We start from the raw sequence: 25,796 nt of genomic DNA, 5'->3' as shown, positions 1-25,796 counted from the left end.
TTAATGAAATAACTTTTTAAAAGGATAAATATTGTGCCAAATCATCCTCTGATTACTAACTCACATACTTTAAAAATAGTTTCAATGCATCAATATATTCACAATACACACACACACACAAAAACCCACAATGATTTTTGTACACATATGCCATATTCAGAATATTTTGTGTTAATGTATTTTTTTCTGTCACTCATCAACAAATGTTTCCTGAGTGCCAACTTTATGGCAGGCTCTGAGCATCAAATAATGAGTAGGATTCATGGTCTCTATGGGAGCTGACAGTCTAATAGAAAAGATATACTTATGAATAGATCGTTCAGTACGATATGAAAATACTTATTTATTTATTTATTTTAATATTTATTTATCTATTTTGGCTGCGCCAGGTCTTTGTTGCAACATGCGGGATCTTTTAGTTGTGGCATGCAGACTTCTTAGTTGCAGCATGTGGGCTTCTCAGTTGTAGCATGTGAACTCTTAGTTGCGGCACGCATGCGGGATCTAGTTCCCCGACCAGGGGTCGAACCCAGGCCCCCTGCCTTGGGAGCATGGAGTCTTACCCACTGGACCACCAGGGAAGTCCCTAAAAGTACTTATTTAATTATTAGCAATATTCTTCATATTAGGACTGAGCACAGTGCCTGACACATAGTAGGCACTCAATATTTGTTGACTGAATGAATGTTAATAAATCATAGTTTGTATTTGGCTTTATCCTGTTATTTGATGTTTGGCTAACAAAGCGTTTTTCTGGAACAGCTTAAGAGATAAATGAATCAAAACTTTAAATTGACAGTGCTGTATTATACCAGTTTTAAAACTGAACTGTAGGATATATCTCGTGTTAGTTGGAAGCCACTTACAGACCACTAAGATTATAGATTTCTGTAAGCTACAACTTAGTCTAACATGATACAAGTATATACTTGAACAATAAATTTTTATCAATGTCCTTGATAAGCATGAGTGTGATGTTTTTGTCAAACAGATGAAAATAAGGTAATGGGGTCCCTATTATAATTTTTTGTTATAAATAGTCATTTTTTTGTAGAAAAATTGGGAAATGCAGAATCTAAGAAAACAAAAATTCTTATAAATGAAGTTGTAAATGAATTATAATGAAATTACTGTTAACATTTTGTTATATTTCCTCAGTCTTTTTCTTCTTTTACATGTGTATATTTTTTAAAGAAAGTTGAGATCGTTGTGTGCATTCTCTTTTGTAGTCTTTCCCCCACCCCACCATCATTGTACTGAGAGCACTTTTCTCTATCATTAAAATTTCTCCAAAAGCATGATTAATGGTATAAATACTGTAATTTATTTCACCATTTCTCTTTGGATAATTTGGTTTGTAGCAGGTACTGCTTATTTGCCTACCTTTTTTCTCCTTCTTCCTTACTATCAAATCCCTGTTTTGTTCAGATAAATGGGATTGGGGGTTGTCAGGGAGAACTAAATAGGTACCTGGGGTGGGTGGAGATCATACTTGCAGACTGTAACATTGCAGGCTGAACCTATTTAAAAGTTCTCAAGGAGAACTTTTAATTTCAGGGAGGGAAGGCCCTTATCCCAGCCCAAGGGAATGAATTCTGGTTGGTTTGAACTAGTCATGGCAATCCATTCCCTGTTACCAGTGAGTAATCCAGGATAAACATGAGATCCTCTTTTGCCCAGTAATATATAAAGGGACTTCTGCACGTTGTGTTGTCGTTGTTGTTTGTGTGTGTTGTTTTGAAATTTTTTCTTTCCAGATGAAGACTCTTGCAAGGTGAAAGCTTTTGGACCCCCATTCCACTATGTCATGTCAAATGTGGGTGTGTGTACTGTAGCAGCCATTTTGTGACCATGAGGAGGTGCTATAACTAAGAATGAAAAGCAGACCTGCTGTGAATAGCAGATCAAAGAGGGAGAGAGGGCATGATTTCTTGGTGAAGATGTTGAGCTGGTACACTAAACCTAGACATCTTACCCCCAGACTGCTTGTTTTCTGAGATGTTTAAATGTCTTTATGGCTTAAGCAGCAGTTAATTGGATATTGTATCACTTGTACTGTAAGTGGTACAAGGTTGTTTTCCAGTTGTTTCCATTCTGCATATTGCTGCAATTAACATCTTTTTGAATACATCTTTAATAGCATTTCTGATATTTCCTTAGATTGGATTCTTATAATAGAATGAGCATTTTTAAGAGTGTGAGCATTTTTAAGACTTTTGATGTGTATTGCCAAATCGTTTTCACAGAACTTTATTTTCTCTTCCATACTTAATAATTTCTCTTTCCTTGAGCCTGTATGAGAGAATCAAGGCATGATGATTTTTTTTTTTTCCATGCCCAGAGCAAGCATTGATCTTTCCTGAAGCAACGTGGGCTTTGGTAGTACACCAGGGACTGGTCCAAATGTGACTGATAAAACAGAATAGTAAAGTTTCACTTTTGTCTGAGCCTTTTGATATTCCTTCTTCATTTGCACCCATTATAAAGTACTTCCTCTGTGGTAGGGGAAGCTAAATTTTAGTTTCCTTTCGTTGATTTTGTAATAAGAGAAAGGATTAAAGGGAACATTTTCAGCATAGGATGTGTTGTACTAAATGCACAGGAGCCACCAAAGAGAAAATGTTATCAGATGTTTAGGTGATGTAAATGTTATCAGATGGACAACTAATGAACAATTGTTGACATATAGAAATGATTCTTGAGATGGAGTAAAAATTCTGTTCACATAGAAATACAAAAGGTAATTGAGTATCGAACAGATCTTCTGATAATCATGACCTTTAATTGATGTGTACAAGATAATTGTACAGTTGCATCCTGATGTATAATACGAGGAAATAAAACTTGAGATTAGAGGCTGAGAAGTATATCAACCAAATTACACTGTAGTGTGGATGAGCATTATAGCTCATTACTTCAAAAAGTTTAGTTGGTCATTTCAGGAGGCAGAGATAAAGACCAAATAATTCAAAAGATATATCATGTTCTTGGTTGGGAAAGGTAAGTAGGAAAAGAGAAAGTGCTTTCTATGTTTATATATGAATTTAATGTAATTTTTCCTTGGAATATTTTGTGAAATTTGATATGTTGAAAACGAAAGTCAACACAAAAAAGGAAAAAGCCATCCAATTATATTTGTATGTGTCTATATATTTACATTTTATAATGTTTATTTTGCATGGTCTGTCTCAAAATGTACATTATTTTGATCCAACAATTTCATTTTTGAGAAACTATACTGCAGATGTACTCATAATTATGTACAATGACATATGAATGGTTTGTCACAATAATTGAGAAGTTCTACTGGCATTTAATGAGCAGGGTTCAGGAATACAGAACATCCTGCAACAAAGAATTATGCTTGTTAATAGTACCTAAGTTGAGAGACACTGTTAAATTCTGGGGATGTGGAGATAAACAAGCAAAGCCAAGTCCTTTATTGTTCTGTTTTTTTAAAAAAAATATTTATTTATTTATTTATTTGGTTGTGCCGGGTGTTAGTTGTGGCAGGTGGGCTCCTTAGTTGCGGCAGTCAGGCTTCTTAGTTGTGGCATGCATGTGGGATCTAGTTCCTGACCAGGGATGGAACTCGGGCCCCCTGCATTGGGAGCGCGGAGTCTTAACCACTGCGACACCAGGGAAGTCCCTATTGTGTTTTCTAGTGAGAGAGATGGCATCTTATATTTGCTTAGTGTCTATGAAAATCAAATCAGGGGAAGGGACAAAAGGGGGACAGGAGTAGCTAATTTAGTTGGAGATCAGGGAAGTCCTATCTGAAGAGGTAATATTTGAACAAAAACTTGAATGACCTGAGGGAATGAGCCATGCGTAGATGGAGGGGGGGGGGTGAGTACATTCCAGGCAAAGGGCATATCAAGTGTAAAAGCTCTGAGGAAGGAGCAAGCCTAAGGCAGCCCAGGAATAGAAACAAGGTCAGCATGGCTAGACAGAATGAGTAAGGGGAAAATGTAGACAGTGTATCAGAGACATAGGCAGGGTTTACGTGATGTCAGGCCTTGCAAACCATGGTAGAGTTTGGGTTTTATTCTGAATGCAGTGGGAAGCCATTAGAGCTTTTTTGTTTGTTTATTTGTTTGTTAAGCATGGCAGTGATATATTCACATTTATGTTTTAAAACAATTACTCTGGCTGTTATGTGGTGGACTGACTATGGGAGCCCAGAAAGACTAGTTAGTAATCTCATCCAGTAAGCATAGGCAGGAGATGTTGGTGACTTAGAGTAGGCATTTTGAGAAGCATTTGGATTCAGGATTTTGAAGTCTTTCCTTTCAAAAAGGTGGGAAATCTTGGTTGAATTAAGCTCTTAAGGTCATGGCACATTTATTACTAGTCTTTTCTAAGTCCCTCTATTATTTTGTTTTGTTTTTCTTATCTGTGACCTCTATTTTCCTTACTCCCTCTCCCAACTATACATGTTTCTATTGTATTTAGTATATGCCTCAGAATACATATATTATTATTAATTTTTTAATATATAACATTTTTGTGGGAAAAGTATTTTAATTTTACATAAATGTTATGGTGCTATTCAGTCGTTCTCAAACTTTAGCATGCATCATAATTACCTGCAGGGCTTGTTCAAAAACAGATTGCTGGACCCCACCCCAGAATTTCTGATTCTTTAGGTCTGGGATAGACCCTGAGAATGTATATTCTAACAAGTTCCTGTGTGATGCTGATGTACCACACTTTGAGATGAATGTGACCACCCTGAGAATCACTGCTGTAGCTCTCTTTCTGTTGATTTTGGTTTTTACATATCAGTATGTTTTTAAGATCTATCTGGGTTTCTGTCTGCTCCATAGTATCCCATAGTATACATCTATGACATTTTAGTTCTCTGTTCTCAGTGGTGGACACTAGGTTGCCTCCAGTTTCTTTCTATCATGAACACTGCTGTGAGGCACACCCTTATATAAATCCACTTATGGTCCCATGTTTTAGTTTCTCTATGGTTTATGAACAAGAGTGGGATTGCTAGGGAAAAGGGTACCTACCTTCATATAATACTTGAACTGATTATTGCAGATCACTCTTCAGAACAGCTGTACCAGTCTATACTCCTACCAGTAGCACCTAAGAGTTCATATTTCCTCATGTCCCTCTTCCAGAATTTGGTTTTATCTCATTTTCTAATATTTACCAAAATGATAAAGTAGTATCTTATTGTCATTTCAATTAATATTTCTTTAATTACTAATGACACTGAGCATCTTCTCATATATTAGCCATTCCACCCATACAATCCCTGTTAAGAGTTTCTTGTATGACATTTCAGAGATAGGTTAAGCATATACAAACATATTTGCATATCTGTTTTAAAAAATAAATGTACTTATTAATGTACATTGCCCTTTAAGTGCTGCTTTATCTGGGTCCCACAGATTTTGACATGTATTTTTTTTATTATCATTCAGCATTTTTTAAAGAATTATCTTTAAACCCTAAGACAATGAAGCAGTATGTTTTTTGTTTCCAGTCATGTGGGATTTTTTTAGAGTTAGTATTTTGTTACTGATTCTAATTAGTGTAATTTAATTAGAGAACATAATCTGAATAATATTCATTCTTTGGAATTTATTGAGACTCCCTTTGGAATTTATTGTGGTACCCAGTAGATTTTTGTGACTATCCCATATATACTTGAAAATAATGCATTCTGTACTTGTTCACTTGTTCTCTATAAGTTTGATTATTTTTGTTTGCTTGAACTATGATTTACTTTTGGGTTTGCGTCAAAATCTCCAGCTACAGTTATTGATTTACCTGTTTCTCACAATAGTCCTGTCAATTTTTGCTTATGTTTTGAAGCTGTATATGAATGAGATACATATATTTCATGATTAGACTATATGATTGATTTTCATTATTCACGGATTCTGTATTTGTATATATGCCTCCCTACTAAAATTTATTTGTAATCCCCAAATCAATACACACAGTGATTTTGAGGTCCTAGGCCCTCTCAGCAGGAGCTAGGAGATATATATGTATGCGTGTATATATATATATATATATATATATATACACACACACACACACACACATACACTATATATATATATATATATATATATATGTATGTATCTTGGTTATATATAGTGTGTGTATATATATATTATATATTATATACATATATAACTTGGGTTAGTTCTCCCCCATCCCATCCCTTTCTTTGTTACTTTGTTATCCATTTATAATACAGTTAGGCTCATTTGTTACTGTTCATATTATATTTGGGGTTTCTATCACATACTGGTTGATTTAAATACTTATTTTGAGTAATTTTAATACCCAAATAATTTTAATTACTGTGGTTCTAGAGGTCAAACCTATCCAAAGAGGTATGCTTTGAGAAGTGTCACTCCGGCCTCATCCCTCGTAACCTGTTCCCAGTCCCCACTTCTTTCCACCCATTTCCTCTGTGCCTGCTCTAGGTAACCAGTCTCTTTAGTTTATGATTTATCCTTCCCTTATTTCTTATGTACAAATGAGCAGCTAATATATGTTTTTCTTATACCCCTTCTTTATGACATAAACAGTAGCATACTGTAGATACTCTTTCATTTTGCTTTTTTCTTAACAGTGTATCCTAGAAATTGCCCCAAATCAGTTTATAGAGAGATCTTTCTCACGTGTTTTTTCATAGCTTCATAGTACTTCATTGTGTGGATGTATCATAATTTGCTCAGCCTCTCTCCTTTGTATGGTCATTTAGGTTGTTTCAAATATTTTGCTGTTACAAACAACACTGCAACCTGTGTGTATGTATTTTCTTATTGTTGGAAGTGTATCTTCAGGGTAGGCTCCTAGATGTGGTCAAAAGTTAAATGTATATGTGGTTTTGTCAGCTCTTGCCAAATTGTTTTATACCATGCAAATTATTTTTATGTAGTCAAACTTACCCATCTTTTCTTTTTTTTGCCTTTGGACTTTTAGTCATTAGTTTTAAAGTTTTTCCCTACACTAAGGCTAAAGAAAACTCACCTACATGTTTTCTTCTAGAACTTGTATGGTTGCATTTTGATATTTAGATCCCTTATCCATTTGTTATTATTCATTATGTGAGATATGGATGGAATTTTTTTTTTTGAAATAGCACCAGTTGTCCCAGAGACATTTATTAAGAAGCTCATCATTTCTCCAGTGATTTAGGATGCCACCTTTCTTATATCTCAAATTTTTATATGTACGTGCATTAATTTCTGACCCATTTTATTCCACTGGTATGTTTATCTACATATGTGCCAGGACCACTATTTTAATTTAGAAAGTTTATAGTATGTTTTAACCATCTTTTTCAGTGTTTTTCTGGCTGTTTCCTGGCTGTTCTTACATGTTTATTTTGCCATATAAATTTTATTATCAACTTGTCTAACTCCATAAAATAGCTTATGGTATTTTTATTGGAAATGTAATGGGTTTATAAACTAGGAAGAACTGTAATCTTTTCTTTTTTCTTTTTTTTTGGCTGCGCTGTGCAGCATGTGGGATCTTAGTTCCCCGACCAGGGATGGAACCCTCGCCCCCTGCAGTGGGAGCTCAGAGGCTTAACCACTGGACTGCCAGGGAAGTCCCAAGAACTGTAATCTTTTAATGCTGAATCATCCTATCCAAAAACAGGGAATGTCTTTCCATTTGTTCATGTCTACTTTTGTGTCTTTCAGGAGTGTTTTTTTTAACTTTTTCCTGGTATGAGTTTTGTACATTTCTTGTTAAATTTATTCCTGTGTAGTTAATCTTCTTTGCTGCTATTGTAAATGGAGTTTTGTCTACCATTGTGTCCCACTTATCGTTTGTGTATATGAAGGCTACTGATTTTGTATGTTAATTTTATATCCTTCCATGTTACTGGATTTTTTTATTAGTTTAGTTAGTTGTATCATTGATTTTTCTGGAGTTTATCAGGTATGCTATTATATCATCTGCAAATAGAGATAGTTTTTTTTTTTCTTTACTCATTCTTAAGCCTCTAACTGATTTGTCTAATTCAGTTGGCTAATACCTCTAGTACAGTGTTGAATAGTAGTGGTATTAGTGGATATCCTTGCCTTGTTCCTGATTTTAGTGGAAATGTCTCTACTGTTTCTCCACTAAATAAAATACAGGTTTTAGGACTAAGGTATGTGTGTGGGTGACTTTATCATAGAGATCTAGATATTTGGATGGAACATGGGAACAGAAATTAAGAAGAGATTTCTATGAAGGCTACTCTCTTATATTCTTTCAAATTCTAGGGCAGGGAGTTCCCTGGAGGTCTAGTGGTTGGGACTCTGAGCTTCCACTGCAGGGGGCACGGGTTCAATTCCTGGTCCGGGAACTAAGATCCCACATGCCATGTGGTGCAGCCAAAAAAAAAAAAACCCACAAAACCAAAAACAACAAAAAAGACAAATTCTAGGGCAACAGCACAACACACTCAAAAGCTGGAATTCTTCATGTTTCAACTTGGGAATGTCAATGAGGTACGCCATTATAACAAGTCATTTGAATTTGTATAAATTGTCTTTATGTGCTATTGTGGTCAAAAATAAAAATTTTATCCTTGTGTTTGTCTTGTAGTGTGTGCTGTTTTTATGGAGTTTAAAGATTAATCATCCCAAAACATTGTTTCTGCTTCGAGGAAATCATGAATGCAGGCATCTTACAGAATATTTCACCTTCAAACAGGAATGTAAGTATAATCACTCCTCCAGAACTTTTTAAGTTATCCTTTAGCCAGTCCCAGCGAATTAAACACAAAAGAAACTAATGGACCTCAAATGCTTCCTGTTCTGTTTTTGTTTTGTTTTGTTTTGTTTTCTGGTGAGAACCTAGATTCCACTTTTTAACACTTGTTTTGAAAATAACTTTTGAGTATACCCCCGGGTCTATAAGTAATACATTTAGGATATTTGGAAAACGTTAAAAAGTCCAAAGATATGAATTGTCCACAATTACACCACTTAAAATTAATCACTATTATCTCACTATTTGGTATATAGTCTTCTATTCTTTTCTGTATACATAAAAACCTATCATGAAATAGTTCAGATATATCTATATCCATACAATCCTCCCTTGATGTCCCAGGAATGGTTCCAGGACCCCCACAGATACCCACATCCGCAGATTCTCAAGTCTCTTATCTAAAATGGTGTAGTATTTCCATATAACCTTCATACATTCTCCTGTATACTTTAAGTCATCTCTAGATTATTCATAATACCTAATACAAATGCTATGTAAATGGTTGTAAATACAATGTAAATATTATGTAAATAGTTGCTGGCCCACTGCAAATTTAAGTTTTGCATGTTGGAACTTTCTGGAATTTTTTTTTCCCCCAAATATTTTAGTTCCTCAGTTGGTTGAATCCATGGATGCAGAACCTGTGGATATGGAAAGCCAACTGTATATATTTTTGCAATAAAATTGGGCTCATAGTATATGTACTGTTTAATAAATTGCTCTTTTCATGTTATGTAATAACATTTTTCCATTTTATTAAATATTTTTTAACATGACTTTAAAATATAATATTAATGTTTTTAAAGTATTCCATCTTGTGAATGTACTATCATGTGTGTGGCCAATTTAGTAGCAACTGTAGGACACTTAGGTTGATTCCAACTATAAATAATACTGTAATAGTAAAAAAAAAATTTATTATTAAAGGTAGAATTTTTTTGAAACTCAAAACATTACAAGCTGATTTAAAAAAACAAAAACAGGGAATTCCTGGTGGTCCAGTGGTTAGGATGCCGTGCTTCCACTTCCACTTCCACGAGGCCCAACTAAGATCCTGCAAAAAGCCTCAAGCCGTGAGGCAAAGCAAAAACAAAAACAAAAACCTCACAGATTTCTTTGACCAGAATCTAGGTACTCACAATTGGCTCTAAGTAACATGCAGCATGATGGTGACTATATTGGGCTTGTTTGGGAGAACTTGCCTCAGGACATTTGCACTTATCATCTCGTTTCCCCAGGTGTCTCTCTGCTTAGAAGACCTACATCCTTACTTCCTTCGTGTCATAGCCTCAGAGGTTTTCTTCCCTGGTTGCTTTTTCTAAATTAAAATCTCATCACTTTATTCTCATACCCTGCTTTTTTCCCCCATAGTATCTATCAATACCTGAATTTTTAATATATCCTATATATATAAAATTTATATATTTTTAATATATTTATTTATTTATTGTCTTTCTCTCCCACCAGAATTTAAGCTGCATGACAGCAGGGACGTGTTTTGTTCTCTGTTGTTCTTCCAGAACACTATCTATCTAATAAGTCATAGTAGATGCTTAACAAATATTGGTTGAATTAAATTGTTGAATGAATGATCCTTTGTGATTTATATCTTTAGGATAGACTCTCAGAAAAGAATTACTAGGTGTCAGGGCATGAACATTTTAAAGACTTTTGGTACATACTCTAGCACTCAAAAAAATTATATATCAGTTTATACTACATGGAATTTTTGTATTGTTATAGTGAAAGGAAAATACTGAAATAAAAAACAGAATTATACCTTTTTTGATTTCTGAAGTGTTAGTATATTCTTTATAAAATAAGAAAGCTAAAATAATCTCTTGTCGAGCTCTAAAGTCTACCTCTTTCCCCCCATAATCCTGAATATATAAAAATGCTTTGGGACTTCCCTGGCGGTCGACTGGTTAAGACTGCACTTCCACTGCGATGGGGCAAGTGTTCCATCCCTGGTCAGGGAACTAAGATCCCACCTGACATGTGGTGTGGCCAAAAAAAAAACACCTTTATTGTTCATATAATTGATATTTTGATCATGGATTTTACTTTGTGTCCTATTCAGATTTCTCTTCAGATTATCATCTTGGAGGAATATATTATATTTGAAGTTTTATTACCAAAAGAATATTCAAAGTTGATAAAAACTTTTAAATTTGTTTTCAGAGACTCAGAGTTTATTCAGCTGCCACAAAATCCCTCTGCTTACAATTTGAGAAACAATTTGAGAATGTTCCCAATGCTCATATTAACTCTTGTTACCAGTAGCTTCCTACATTACAGTTAGCAGTTGTGATGACAGCCTTCCTCCTAGTAACGCCTGGAAGGAAAGGTCTTTCTTACTGAAAGAAATTTTAGAGTGTGAACACTTAAAACTCCCTCTGAGAGAAAAGTCAGCTACAAATGGGCAAGATATAGATCATTCCAGGCCTTGGAACTTATTGAAATAAACACTTTAAATCAGTAATTAACCAGGAAGTTTAAAAAAAATTACATCTACTGTTGGTGAGTGTTTAAATTGGTGTAAAATAGTTGAAGAGTAATTTTGGAATATCCGTAAAAATTTCTGACCCAGCAGTTTGGCTTCTAAGAATTTATCATGCAGATTGTATCTTTTTTAAAAAAATTTATTTATTTTTATTTTTATTTATTTTTGGCTGCGTTGGATCTTTGTTGCTGCACCCAGGCTTTCTCTAGTTGCGGAGAGCGGGGACTACTCTTCATTGCGGTGCACGGGCTTCTCATTGCGGTGGCTTCTCTTGTTGTGGAGCACGGGCTCTAGGCGCGCAGGCTTCAGTTGTGGCGCACGGGCTTAGTTGCTCCGCAGCATGTGGGATCTTCCTGGGCTCGAACCCATGTCCCCTGCATTGGCAGGTGGATTCTTAACCGCTGCACCACCAGGGAAGCCCTGTATCTTTTTTTTTAATACTGCATAACAGATTACCACAAATTTAGCTGCTTAAAACAGCACATTTGTTATCTCACAGTTACTGCAGGTCAGAAGTCCAGGCACAGTATGGCTAAATTTGCTGCTCAGGGTCTCACTGGGCCAAAATTAAGGTGTCACCAAGGGCTGTGTTCTCATTTGGAGCTTGGTGTCTTCCAAGCTCACTAGTTGTTGGTGGTCCTTATTGACTGTAGGATTAAGGTCCCTATTTTCCTGCTAGCTGTTGGCTAGAGACTGCCCTCAGTTTCTAGAGCCCAAATGCATCTCTCTGCCTTCCTCTTCTGTGATCAGCGAGCTGGAGAAAACCCTCTGCTTTTCAGAGGCTCACCTGATTAGGTCAGGCCCACCCAGGAGAATCTCCCTTTTGCCATAATGATACATAATCATGGGAATCTCAGTGTATTTCCAAGTTCCACCCACTCAAAGGGGCACAGATTATACAAAGGTATAGGTCATTGCAGGTCATTTTAGAATTCTGTCTACCACACTATATACTCAAAAAGATAAGAAGATACGGATGTATAAGGATGTTCATTATAGTGTTAATTGTAATAGCAAAAAAAAAAAAAAAGAATCTAAATGTCAATAAAGGACTGCTTAAATAAGGGATAATACATCTAAAAAATGGAATGCTAGGCAGCTGTTGTAAGATCAAGGTGGATCTAGATGTACTGATATGGAGAGCTGTTCAGATATATTGTTAGATGATGGAAGCCATTTGCAGAACACGTATAGTGTGATCTCCTTTGTAAATTAAAAATATATAAGGTGCAGAAGTACTTGGGACCAGTGATTACCTGTGGGGAGCTGGATCAGGAGGACTAGTACTTTTAATTTTTTATCTTCCCATAGGACTCCTTGAATTAGCTTTTCATCACCACTATGTAATACTGTTATAACAATTTTTTAAACTGGTAACTTTCAAATTATCCATTTGGGGCCCAAGCATTTAAAAGGCTTTTTAAAGCATCCCAGGTAATTCTGTAGCACACTGCTGGTTAAGAACACCTCTTCCAGAGGCTTGGAAAGTATCTACTGTTTGTCATTTGAGAACCACTTCACCAAGTACTTTAAAAATTGGAAATATTTTGCATTGTTTTTCTAAGCCAAATATTAGGGTGGTCCTCATTACACCTCTATTTCTTTACCTGGGAAAATTAAACAGTGCCTATCAAGCAGTTAACAAAGGCCCTGGAAGGCTCAATATTTAGCAATAGATAAATAATGAAGAAAAAGCTGTGTATGGATGCCTCTGAATTAAGATTCATGTTTTTTCGGTAACATTCTATCTAATTCTTCCTCTGTTTTTTCAGAGTTCTTTTTTTGATTAGTATAATTGGTTCAGACTGTTTTCAGAAGATAGAACAATAGGTTTGGGAAACATTTTGAGTGTGTCATTTTGCACAGGATTTCTTATCTCAGGTTTTTCTTTGCTTTTCACATGCTTTAATTTAGTTAAACCACGTTTCTTTCTTTTTCTCTTATCTGCCAAGATACTCCTGTTTCATTCTAATGCTGCATCTGAAATGTTAATAAATCTTGGAATAAGCACACAAATTCAAGTACAATTTCAAATTTTGTTCCTATATAAGGAAAGAGCATGTGTGCCACTTTGCATGAGTGTTTTTACTGATAAGCTGATCTTTCTTAAAGGGCCACTGCGGCATTTAGAATCAGCACCTTATAATTACTGTTAAGTGATGCTTAGTTCCAAATTGTGCAGCTGCAATCTTGTTAATATTTCTAGGAGGGGCAGGTGGAGGCTTTTCTTTTCTTATATCAAGTTTTAAAGTGCTTTATATTGCAGAGATTTTTTTTTATTTCTTTTAAATCCAGAGATAATTTGAGTAGCAAAGTATAACAGTTAATTTTTGACATATCATTTATCTTTGCAAAAACATTTCTTTATTGTTATATACTTGGAAAGCAAGAAACCTAGTGGCTTTATGATTCCATCTCATAGCTCTGGGTCCATATTTCTAAAGTAAATTAATTTCTTATTTCCAAGGGCCTCTTTTTTGATGTGTAGTTAAACAGCTTACTGAAATTACAGGAGGTTCCAGAAACTCCTGTAATTTTGCTAATGAAAACAGTATTGTTATGACAGGTTGATTTTTTTTTTTTTTTGAAATAAATGTTTGCCATTGTTCATTACTTATAGTAGCAAGAGATTGGTGTGGTTAGATTGTGGTATATCCATAAAGTGAAATATTATATAGATATTAAAAAAATAGCAAAACTCTTCATATAACAATGTGGCATGATCTCCAAAATATGTTAGTAAGTCCAAAAAACGGGAATTCCCTGGCGGTGCAGTGGTTAGGACTCCGTGCTCTCACTGCCAGGTGCCTGGGTTCAATCCCTGATCCGGGAAATAAGATCCCTCGTGCTGCACAGCACAGCCAAAAAAGAAAAAAAAAGTCCAAAAAGGGGCTTCCCTGGTGGTGCAGTGGTTAAGAATCCACCTGCCAATGCAGGAGACACGGGTTCGAGCAGCGGAGCAACTAAGCCTGTGCGGCACAACTACTGAGCCCGTGAGCCACAACTACTGAAGCCCGCGTGCCTAGAGCCCATGCTCTGCAACAACAGAAGCCACCGCAATGAGAGGCCTGCACACCGCAACGAAGAGTAGCCCCCGCTCGCTGCAACCAGAGAAAAGCCCGCGTGCAGCAACGAAGACTCAACGCAGCCAAAAGTAAAATAAATAAAATAAAATAAATAAATTTATAAAAAAAGAGAAGTCCAAAGAGCAAGTGAAAACAGTGTACATATTCTACATTTATCTAAAAAAACAAAAGGATGTTGTGAAAATGGAATAAATATACATATCTGCATATGTATGCATAGAATATCTTTATAAAGACACCCAGGAAGCTAGTTACCTGCAAAGAGGGGGAGGAGGCACTAATTCTGAACCTTTCTTTTTTTTTGAACCTATTACCTTTGTTTTAAAAAAATAATGAAAGCAAATAAAAATTAAAACAAATATATCATCACTTTTTAGACCGGGTCATGGTTTCCTGCAAATAGTGCTGACTCTCAAAATTACTTTCAAAGAATATTGTTGAGAATTTTGTTTTGTTAATGTTATATTATTGATACTAGTTAGAACTTGTATCAGTGTGATCCTATGACTGAGGTGCATGTTTCCTTCATTATGGGATATATCTTACAATTTATCATGAAAATAAAACACTTGAGTCAGCTAATTTAACCTTTGGTAATTATATATTTGGCTCTTTAGATTCTCCTACTAAATATTTAATTTAAAAATAATGATTGGGAGGAGTATTGCATCATGTTAAGAGCATGAACAGGTTCAAGTTCTAGTCCTGCCACTTACTAGTTGCACCTTTGGACAAGTGAGCCCAGTTTCCTCAGCTTTTTAATGAAAGTAATGTACCTACTTCACAGGGTTTCAGTGAGGATAAAATAAGGTAATTTTATTGGTTAACACTTATATAGAACCAACTTTGTGCCACACATTATTCAAAGCATTTTACATACGTGAATTCATTTAATCCTCACAGCAACCTTGTAATGTAGGTGGGTATTATTATTAGGCCTATATTATAGATGAGGAAGTAAAGGCACAGAGAGTCAAGTAATTCGTCCAAAGTACTATTGCTAGTAAGTGGCGGAGCTGAGGTTCGAATCCAAGCAGTCAGGTTCCAGACTCCATTCCACTGTGTTGAACACTTAACTCATTGATGGCACAGGTACATTGTGAGCCTTCAACAGATTTCAATAATAAAGGTGATATAATAATAAATATTACTATACAAGGATTATATATCCATCCTAGAAAATACAGCTAAACTAAGTCATCTTCAATCTAATCCCTCAGAAAATAAAAATGTTGGTATTTATATACATATTAATAAACTTTAAGAAAATAAAAATGGTAACATTCTGTAACCCATGTTGGTTGTGTGCTTTGTTTAATTTGATTTGTGACTTCCTGTTTTAATTTACAAAATGGATTAAGACACTGTATTACTTTCTGTCTTTCTCCAGACTTGGTAGACTTCTGGAAGTAGGCTAAGGAACTCTTCTGAGTCATTCTTTGGGTTGAAAGGCATTTTATTGATGTAAAATAGTATTTGGAGCATGAATTAATAACTAATTAAAATCCCTGCCTATATGCAACCTTAGGACGCTTACAAAGGAATTCCTTATTGATGTTGGCAACAGGGGGAACTCTGGCTCCATGGATTTACAGGAGAAAAAGTCAATCACTGGCCACAAATGAAAGGGTTTTTTTCCCTTGATTTTTTTTCCTTTAACACACTTTGTTGGCCAGTGCTGGGTGTACTTCTGAGATAGCAAACGTGTAGTGCTCAGATACAAAGCAGAATATAAGCATGTAATTGCAAGGAGATACGAAGATGCAGAAGACATGGCTCTTATTAACTTGGATGTCATAATAGAGTTAGCATATATTGTGAAATAGATGATCTTAACTGCCTTTGTGGTAATACAGAATGCTCTAAAAGTTTATAAAGGAACTCACAGCCTCCCTTAATGCCCTCAAATCCTGATCAGCATTGGCAATAGACAGTCTTCACCTTCAGGGATGAAGCACCTTAAGTGTGGTCCACTGGTTACACCTTCCCTTTAGGGATCTCTCTCCAGTCATTCCTGCTACCCATGTACTGCACTCTGGCCCAAATCTGGACACATCACCCTTCATATTATTCCCCAAAGCCTTGCCAAGACCAGGCTCTGATACTTGAACATGTCTTTTCTAAAAGCATGGAGATTACAAGAAGAAAATAAACACAGAAATAATTACCAACTAGATAATCTGACTCACTTGCTATAGTGTTGTTCTCTGGGCCCTGTAGGCTTTGTCTCATCTTCACAGAATCTTGGAAGAGAAGGAGCTCACAGTTCTGTAGGGCTGCCCGCCTGTATAACTTGTGGCCGTCTCCACCAATATGCACCTCCTAGCATATTGGCTTTTTGAACCCAAGGCCAAAGAAGAAAACATTCCCTTTCTCTTTAAACTAAAGCCATCTGCCAACTATTATTTCATGACCTGTTCTTTTTAGATAATTGTGGAAACCAACCCACTGTCTGCCCACTGGAGTGTTTTTTTGTTCTGTAGCCTCAAAATGACAACCACATCAAAATACAGTTCACTGAGATGAACGTTTTTACATAAAATCAGGACATAATTTGCTTGAAGACCTTAAAAATCATGAGCAAAAATATTATTGACATCTTATTGATGACGCCCAAAACTTCAGTTTCTATTTATATATCTTCATTACCACCAGGAAGTCTTTTTAGACCCAACAAAATATTCAGACTCACGAGAGACCATGGGGCATACATGGCATCCATCCTAGAAGAGTACAGTTCAGGAAGGGCAGCATCAGGCATCCCTTTTCATGGAATAGTCCTCATAGAAGCACATGCCACAGCCTGGAGCTCTTCTGCCTTTTGCCTCCCTTTCTCCCACCCTCTCCTAGTCACAGCTCAGGTGCAAGGAAACAGTATCCACACTGGGCAGCTTAGGGAGCCACCCTGGCTTAGAAGCCTCATGCATCACAAGTGCCAGTATCTCTTGTAAAAGCTTTATTGGCTAGCTTCCAGGGTCCCACGAGGGACATACCTTACGAGTCACCGCACTCAGAGAAGCCCAAAGCTATAGCTTCCGCCAGGTAATTGGGTAATTTTTACCATAAGAAATGTTGCCTAATAACACAGCTGATTCCATTCACCTTATCAGGTTTCCAGGACAACAGAGCTAGAAAGTTAATCCAAGGTCACACTTGTAGAAAAAGAGGGAGATTTTGTTTGCCCTTTATCCACAACTTTTCAGAAATATCTTTACAAAGATGATTGTGTTTTCAAATTTGCCTGGAACAAATGGCTTTGGAGTAGCTTCATAATCAACTGGAATATATCCTTTTTCATGTATGATAAATTTTAACTCTCTTCCTTTGTTTTTCCTTTTTCGATAGGTCGAATCAAATATTCTGAACAGGTATATGATGCGTGTATGGAAACATTTGACTGTCTTCCTCTTGCTGCCCTCTTAAACCAGCAGTTTCTGTGTGTACATGGAGGAATGTCACCTGAAATTACTTGTTTAGATGACATTCGGAAAGTAAGTAATCTTTCGTTAGTCTCATGGAGTAAATATGCTTTTAATTTTGTTTTTTATTACAGTCAACTAATATGTCTTTATTGCTGAAAATTTTAAATACAGATAATTAAAAGTAAGAAAATGGAAATCACCTGTGATCTTGTCATTGGGCAATAACTACTGTTAACATTTTCCTGTATATCTTCCAGAAAATGTCTAACTTTTTTTAATAAATTTATTTATTTTATTTATTTATTTTTGGCTGCATTGGGTCTTAGTTGCTGCGCGCGGGCTTTCTCCAGTTGCAGCGAGTGGGGGCCACTCCTCTTTGCCGTGCGCAGGCTTCTCATTGTGGTGGCTTCTCTTGTTGCGGAGCACGGGCTCTAGGCATGCAGGCTTCAGTAGTTGTGGCATGTGGGCTCAGTAGTTGTGGCTCGCGGGCTCTAGAGCGCAGGCTCAGTAGTTATGGCACACGGGCTTAGTTGCTCCGCGGCATGTGGGATCTTCCTGGAGCAGGGTTCGAACCCGTGTCCCCTGCATTGGCAGGCGGATTCTTAACCACTGCTCCACCAGGGAAGCCCAGAAAATGTCTAATTTTTAATGAAGTCTGTGCTTTTACCAACTAGAAACATATTTTGAGTATAACCCTGAAACTTTAAATTATGCAGCAATAAGGAAGGAAGGAAGCCAGGGTTCTAATCCCTGTACTGCCATTAATTGTGTAACCTTTACCAAATCACTTAACCTCTTAGAATTTCTTCTCTGTAAAATGAGGACGTTGAAATGGATGATCTGAGGACTCTCCCAGCTCTGAAATTCATTGACTTTGACATTTCAGATGATAGAGTTTAATTGCTACACTTGCCTTAGTTGGTAATTATGATTTTCAGGATTGTATATCTTCATGACTGAGAAAAGGTGATCAGTCTTTTTTCACTTATATTGTTCTACATCACCATCTTCTCTTCTCTACCTTGTATTCTCTTACCTCTCTTATATAGGTACTGAAACTAAAAAATTTTCTGTTTGTAAAACTGTTTTCTCTGAATTAAAGTTACTATCCTCAAGGTAAGAGGGTATGCCTGTATGCACAGCCTTTTCTGCTGCCGTGTTGTTATTATATAAACAACATTTCTCTTTTACATAGTAAATCTTGAATTTTACAATTCTGAATCAATTGTATTAATAAAAAGCTCCCCTTTCACTTAGTAGAGGTCCTCTTCTTGGCATTCAGTTATCCTAGTTACTTGTTTTCTCTTGGTTTTCATGCGTTAACCAAAGCAGCAGTGGCTAAAGGCTTGAGTTAATAACTTATGTTGAAATGCCTCCGCTGAATAGAATGGAAAGGATGAAAGCCTTTTGCAAAATAAAACTAGCATTCTTTAAAATAAAGAAATCTCCATTGGAATGAGATAAACAATGAACAGAACCATTGCAAAACCCTTCCTGCTCTCATGGTAACATTGGCTCACCTAGGCAATTGAAATAAACTTTACAGGGTCTTTCTAATAAATAGTGTATTTCTATAGTGATTGATTTCACATTCAAATTAAATGAGCACCGCTTATAAGATTAGGATGTAAGGAAGTCCTTTTCTACTGTTGGGATAGGGATATTTATTAAAATTTAATACCAAAAACAAATAAAAATTGTATCTACATTTATTAAATGTTCATTTTCTTCCTAAAGGAAAATTCTTTAGGGGCTTACTGCCCACTCTCCTAATACATTCTTATGGGTGGAAGGGTGTTTTTTGACCCATACCATTTTCCAAAAGTTCTTTTGCTTTCATGATTTTTCTTCTTTTGGCTTTTACGTGTCTTCTAGTTAGACAGGTTTAAAGAACCTCCAGCCTTTGGGCCAGTGTGTGACCTGCTTTGGTCTGATCCCTCAGAGGATTATGGCAATGAAAAGACCTTGGAACACTATACCCACAACACAGTCCGAGGGTGCTCTTATTTTTACAGGTAAGCTAATCCTCAGTTAGAAAATTAGAAAAAGGAAATTGTAACATGTATTATCAAATTATTTTTAACTACATATTTTGTATCTTGAATTTGTGTAGCTCAGGGACTTCTATTTAATTTTTTAATTAATTGAAGGCAGAAAACTCTGTTTGTTTTGTTTTTTATATTTTACTAGGTATTATGCCCTAATAAGTGTAATATACTGAACACGATTGAATAAAACATCTTGCAGTGCTTAAATATTGTTGTCTGACTCTAAATGATCTAGCTTATTTGTTCCCAAACATCATCTATTGACTTTTTTTTTTTTAATTAATTAATTAATTAATTAATTATTTATTTTTGGCTGTGTTGGGTCTTCGTTTCTGTGCGTGGGCTTTCTCTAGTTGTGGCAAGCGGGGGCCACTCTTCATCGCGGTGCGTGGGCCTCTCACTATTGCGGCCTCTCTTGTTGCGGAGCACAGGCTCCAGACGTGCAGGCTCAGTAGCTGTGGCTCACGGGCCCAGTTGCTCCGCGGCATGTGGGATCTTCCCAGACCAGGGCTCGAACCCGTGTCCCCTGCATTAGCAGGCAGATTCTCAACCACTGCGCCACCAGGGAAGCCCCCTGACTTTTTTAAAAATAAAGATTTCTTGGCTCTTCCCTCAGAGATTCTGATTCAGTAAGCCTGAGACAAGGGAATCCTGTTATTTTTTTTAAAAAGCTCTCCAGCTTTTGGAACCACTGGTATTGGCAAAGATATAAAAAGAACAGGACATTGTGAACTAAGCCCAGGACATTTCCTGGAAGTTGGTTGTTGTCTTTAATCTCATATGTGAGCTTTCATTGTGCTTTGCCACTCCAAACTAGGGAGATTCAGGGAAGTTTGAAGCCTGAATTTTTAAAAAAATCCCAGTATTTTATTCTGATAAATAATACCTGTATTTAGTACCCTGAAAAATCTTTGATAATTGCCTAAGATAATGCATTCATTAAATGAAATCCTGCACACAAAAGGAAGCCTCAGTTTTGCCATAGTTTTAACATTCTTCTAAGTAAACTTTTTTCATTCCATTCTGCCAACTTTAGCAGTGACTAATATGATGAAGTCATTTAAATTTTACTTCTCTTTACATTGCTTAAAATAAAGAACATAAAACTTTTTTATTTTTAGCACATTGTAAACTGGTGCAATTTCTATGGCAGTGAGCTTGACAACATCTCTCAATTATAAATGGCCATGGCTTTTGTTCCAGAATTTCTACTTCTAAAATGTAATCCTGTGGCTATACAGTCAGTCCTCATTATTCACGAATTCTGAGTTGCAAATTTGCCTAGTTGCTAAGATTTATTTGTAACCCTGGAATCAGTACTCACAACACTTGCAGTCATTCACAGACATTCAAGTGTACAGAGCAACGGAAAGTTTGAGCCACCCTATGCACGTTCCGGCTGAGGCTGAACGTGCAGCGGCTCTGCCTCTTGTTTCAGCTCTCACACTGTAAGCAAGTATTCTTTTTGTGGTCTATTTAGTGAAACATTTCCCACATTTTTTGTTGGTGTTTTGCTGTTTAAAATGCCCCAAGCATACTGCTGAAGTGCTATCTAGTGTTCCTATGTGCAAGAAGGCTGTGATGTGTTATATAAGCTCCATTCAGGAATGAGTTATGGCACTGTTGGCCATGTTAATGAATCAACAATGTACATTAAATGAGGTGACTTTACACAGAAACACACATAAAACAAGGTTATGTGTTGATTAGTTGACGAAAACGTTGTGACCAGAGGCTCACATAACCGTAACCCTGTATTTCCCCTAGGAGCACTGGTTCAGTATTCACTAACTCAGTTTTTGCAGCAACTTTATAGAACACAGCTACTGCAAATGATAGGAATCAACTGTACTTGAAAACATGTAAAATGCATGTACAAGTTTTTCATTGTTGCATTATTTATGATGATGATTTTAAACAACCTAAACGTTCAATAGGAGACTAGTTAAATAAATGCTTGTACATCCAGGCAATGGAATATACCAGACAATGCAATGAGGCTGTTTTTTAAAAATGAAAAAAAGAAAACAAATCCTTTATATACTGATTGGAATAATCACTAGTTTAAAGTGAAAAAAAAGACATAGTAAAAAGCTATGTGTACCATCTGATGACATTTCTAAAAGGGGGGGTGTGCATGCGTGTGTGCATAATTGCTTGAAATTGAATATCGTATCTCTGAAAGGGCACTCAAAGAAACCAAGAACATTGGTTGCTTCCAGGGTAGCTGGAAGATAGAGGTAAGATGGAGGGAGACATTTCACTGTATAACTTTTTATATCTTTTAATTTTATGCCACGTGAATGTGCAGCCTACTTTAAAACTTATTTTTTTCTAATGAACATAATAAGAAAGAAAGATTAAACATAAATTAAATAATTAACACTTGGTTAATTCCAGGATAATTTTGTATTCTGCAGTTCTTTGTATCAAACATTTGCCATTCAGAAAGGTACTAGTGCTAAAAGAATACGATAGGAGAGATGCAAATATCATACCTTTCATTTGAATAAGGTTGGATATAGTATTTGTATTTGCTCCTGAAATATTCCTGCATAATATCATCTTGATATTGATATTACCTGTGAAGCTATAAGTAGGTTCTTTAACTTTTCTAACAGTTTGACAATTTGAAAATTGTGTGTTCAGTTTTTAGCACCTACTACACACACACACACACACACACACACACACACACACACACACACTGCTGTGATACTTTTTTTTATATCAAGGTACCAAGAAAAGTTTTGGTGTTGTATTATTATTCTTGTGGGTTAAGAAAAAAAAAAGGTGGGGGAGCTCTACTTCTGTCCTAGGGTTGTCTATTATCTGTGTCCTTGATCTGGAATGAGGAATATCAGTGACATGGAAAAACAAGAATGATGATTGCTAAGCTATTAATAAAAGTTCAGTGGGAATGAAAACCTATAATTTTGAAACAAATTCAACTCATTTCATCTTGACTTTTCCCCTTCCTCCTATTAAAAAACAAGTGTTTTAATTCTGGATTTGTGTTTTCTTTTTCAGTTACCCTGCAGTTTGTGAATTTTTGCAGAACAATAATCTGTTATCAATAATCAGAGCCCATGAAGCCCAAGATGCTGGGTAAGTTATATTAAAACTGTACCATGACTTCCCTGGTGGTCCAGTGGTTAAGACTCCACGTACCACTGCAGGGAGGCACGGGTTCAATCCCTGGTCAGGGAAGTAAGATCCTGCTTGTGGTGTGGCGTGGCCAAAAAAAAAAACAAACAAAAAAAACAACCAACTGTACCAAACAGCACTGCAGAGTTTTTGCCTTTTACATCAAGACAGACGGGCTGTCATTTCTCTTCCAGGTATCGAATGTACAGGAAGAGCCAAACGACAGGCTTTCCATCACTCATTACTATTTTCTCTGCCCCCAATTACCTAGATGTCTATAACAATAAAGGTAAAGGAGACCAGCAATATTTGAGTTTGAATTTGTGAGTGAGTAAATGTGAGCTCTAGTTTAATATGTATGTGCATAGGTAATTTTCTGAATATATATAAATTTTAAATAAGAAAAAAAAGGGTCTTAATTGAAACAAAGGCCAAGAAACTTAGAATTTAGGCTTCTGCTTGGTTTTCATCTCCTAAGGATTATTGGGCTCTTTGTGAGTATAAATAATGATTACAATAGGTCTGATTTGTACTACTGAATCAAAATATAAGAAGAATAAATTACTTCAGGTTCAGGTTAGAACAGTCAGCATAAATTATTGGTTTTGGTGAATTTAATTTATTTATAACAGTACCTCAATAAAATGTCACTGTTTACTGTTTTAATGTCTGTCCGTTAAGCTGTTTTTGCTCTTAAGAAATGATACAGTTAGAATGAATACTCTACAAAAAGTCAGAAAAATCTTCATTTTAGTCCAAGCCCTGTCAGAAACTAATAGTGTGACTTTAGGTAAGTCATATCATCTTTCTTAACCTCAGTTTCCCATATAAAAAAAGATAATTGGATATACACATGCCTTTTGATCCAGAAATTCTACTTCTAAGACTTTTAGTCTATTTTAGTCATTTTTTTAAATTTAACTTTTATGATTCCTAGTTCATAAGTTTTGTATCAGGGCAGTGGTCTACTTAAAAACTTCCTCTGTAACATGCCTCTGTAACTATTTTGTTGTATGACTATAAAATAATAGAACTTTTAAACAAACATGCCAGAACAAATATATCCAAGTGAGTATTGTCCCTTCAAGGTAGTTACCTTGGGAGGTTATACACTTATTCCAACAATGCTGCCCGTTGTTCAAACATTTTTGGAACTCCTCTTTTGGCATTGCCTTCAGAGTCTGCGACACATTCTTTTGATTATCCTCAATGATGGGAAACCTTCGTCCTTTGAGGGTGGATTTGATTTTTGGAACAGCCAAAAGTCATTCGGAGTCAAGACTGATGAATAAGGTGAGTGATCAAGCTAGACGATACCATTTGGGGTCAGGAACAAGGTATGATTATAAGGTAATGAGACTGGTTTTTCTTGTGTTGCTTATATGGCTCTGGAGGCAATTCCAAAAGAGGAGTTCCAGAAACGTTTTGAGTGATGGCAGCATCTTTGGATTAAATTTACAGTAAGGCAGCAAGGTATATTGATAAGAGCACTGAGCTAGGAGTCAGAAATCCTAGTCTAGTCCTGCTTCACTTTTAAATTCACAGTTAATGAGATACTTCTCTGAGCCTCAGTTTGTCCTTAAAATAACTGTGATATAGGCTTGTTGGAGATAAGTTGGAAAAATCAAAATGAATATTAAAAGCATTGGTCAAACTATAAATTGCTCTACTACTATAACATTCTACTGTTATTGTGCCTGGTGTGATTACAGCAAAGGACCACACTCATCTGATATATAAGGTCTGGTGTGTTTGTCGTTGGTGGTTTCTTAAGTCTCATTACTTTATAGTCATATCTTGTGTATGCAGTTTGGGAGAGAAGTTTAAAAGAGGTCCACAATATATTTACTACTTCCTCTATTTCAGAGTAGACTATGAAATGGCACATCTCATTTCAATCTGTTCTGGAACAGTTATCTCTGGATGTCCTTAGTGACTTGCTATCCATTTTAAAAAGGCATTTCTTTGACTTAAATTCTCTTCCAGTCTTATATTTTCTTTTTGCTACTCGTCAGTCTTTTCTGAGTCTTAGCTATCCTATAATACTCTGCTTCTCCCTAACTCCATTCTTTCTTATTTCCTTTTTCCTAATATTTCCAATACATTAGAGACTTAGTTTTTGTTCTCGTTTCCTCCCTTATGAATGGTATGTGCCACTTATGTTGTCAAACTTCCTCAAGGACAGTGTCCCTAGTCCTCTTATCTATGATGAAGACTTTCCCTTCTTACTTCCTTTATTAACCTTACTATTAAAAGTGTCTATTGAGGGAATTCCCTGGCAGTCCAGTGGTTAGGACTCGGCGCTTTCACTGCCAGGGGCCTGGGTTCAATCCCTGGTCGGAGAACCAAGATCCTGCAAGCTGCATAGTTGGCCAAAAAAAAAAAAAAGTGTCTATTGATTGCCCAGTGGATTTATCAGTGTGCTAATCTGAAACATGTCATCTAAATCAGCAATCACTTTACTAACTTACTAACTGCCAATTCATTCTTTGCCATATTCTAATCTGGTCTTGTTCTTGATTATTCCTTTAGTAAACTGTTAAAGTCACAGTTGATTCTGAGTTTTTTGTTGACTTTGACATAATTGGTAACATACTTTACCTTGAAACAATCTTATTTTCCTTGGTTGTTTCTTAACCTTTGGCCGGCGGGGAGGGGGGGATTTGGCATCTAAAATCATCTCTGGTGGTACTCAGTTATTCACCACACAAGTACCTCTTTTCTTGAAAAAGGCAACTCTATCCCCCTTTCCTTCTTCTCTTTCTTTTACTGTTGTTTTTCTTTCTTGTATATTCTTTAGACTGATTGGTACCAACAGGCATTTCTTAATTCCACT

The 25,796-nt window shown here is 36.1% G+C and overlaps 1 protein-coding gene across 6 annotated transcripts in view; it reads left to right on the top strand.

The window, feature by feature from the left end:
* Nucleotides 1-25,796, top strand: part of PPP3CC (protein phosphatase 3 catalytic subunit gamma) — an 88,253-nt gene that overhangs the window by 40,843 nt on the left and 21,614 nt on the right. For all 6 annotated transcript variants that reach the window (XM_036855945.1, XM_036855943.1, XM_036855944.1 and 3 more), the window contains exons 4-8: nt 8,587-8,698; nt 17,689-17,834; nt 19,641-19,780; nt 22,844-22,921; nt 23,155-23,249. In XM_036855945.1, coding sequence (XP_036711840.1) covers nt 8,587-8,698; nt 17,689-17,834; nt 19,641-19,780; nt 22,844-22,921; nt 23,155-23,249 — 571 coding nt within the window. The remainder of the gene's footprint in view (nt 1-8,586; nt 8,699-17,688; nt 17,835-19,640; nt 19,781-22,843; nt 22,922-23,154; nt 23,250-25,796) is intronic.

Source organism: Balaenoptera musculus, chromosome 6 (genome assembly GCF_009873245.2).
Source record: "Balaenoptera musculus isolate JJ_BM4_2016_0621 chromosome 6, mBalMus1.pri.v3, whole genome shotgun sequence".
Taxonomy (NCBI): Eukaryota; Metazoa; Chordata; class Mammalia; order Artiodactyla; family Balaenopteridae; genus Balaenoptera; species Balaenoptera musculus.
This window is presented reverse-complemented; position numbering and strand designations above follow the sequence as displayed.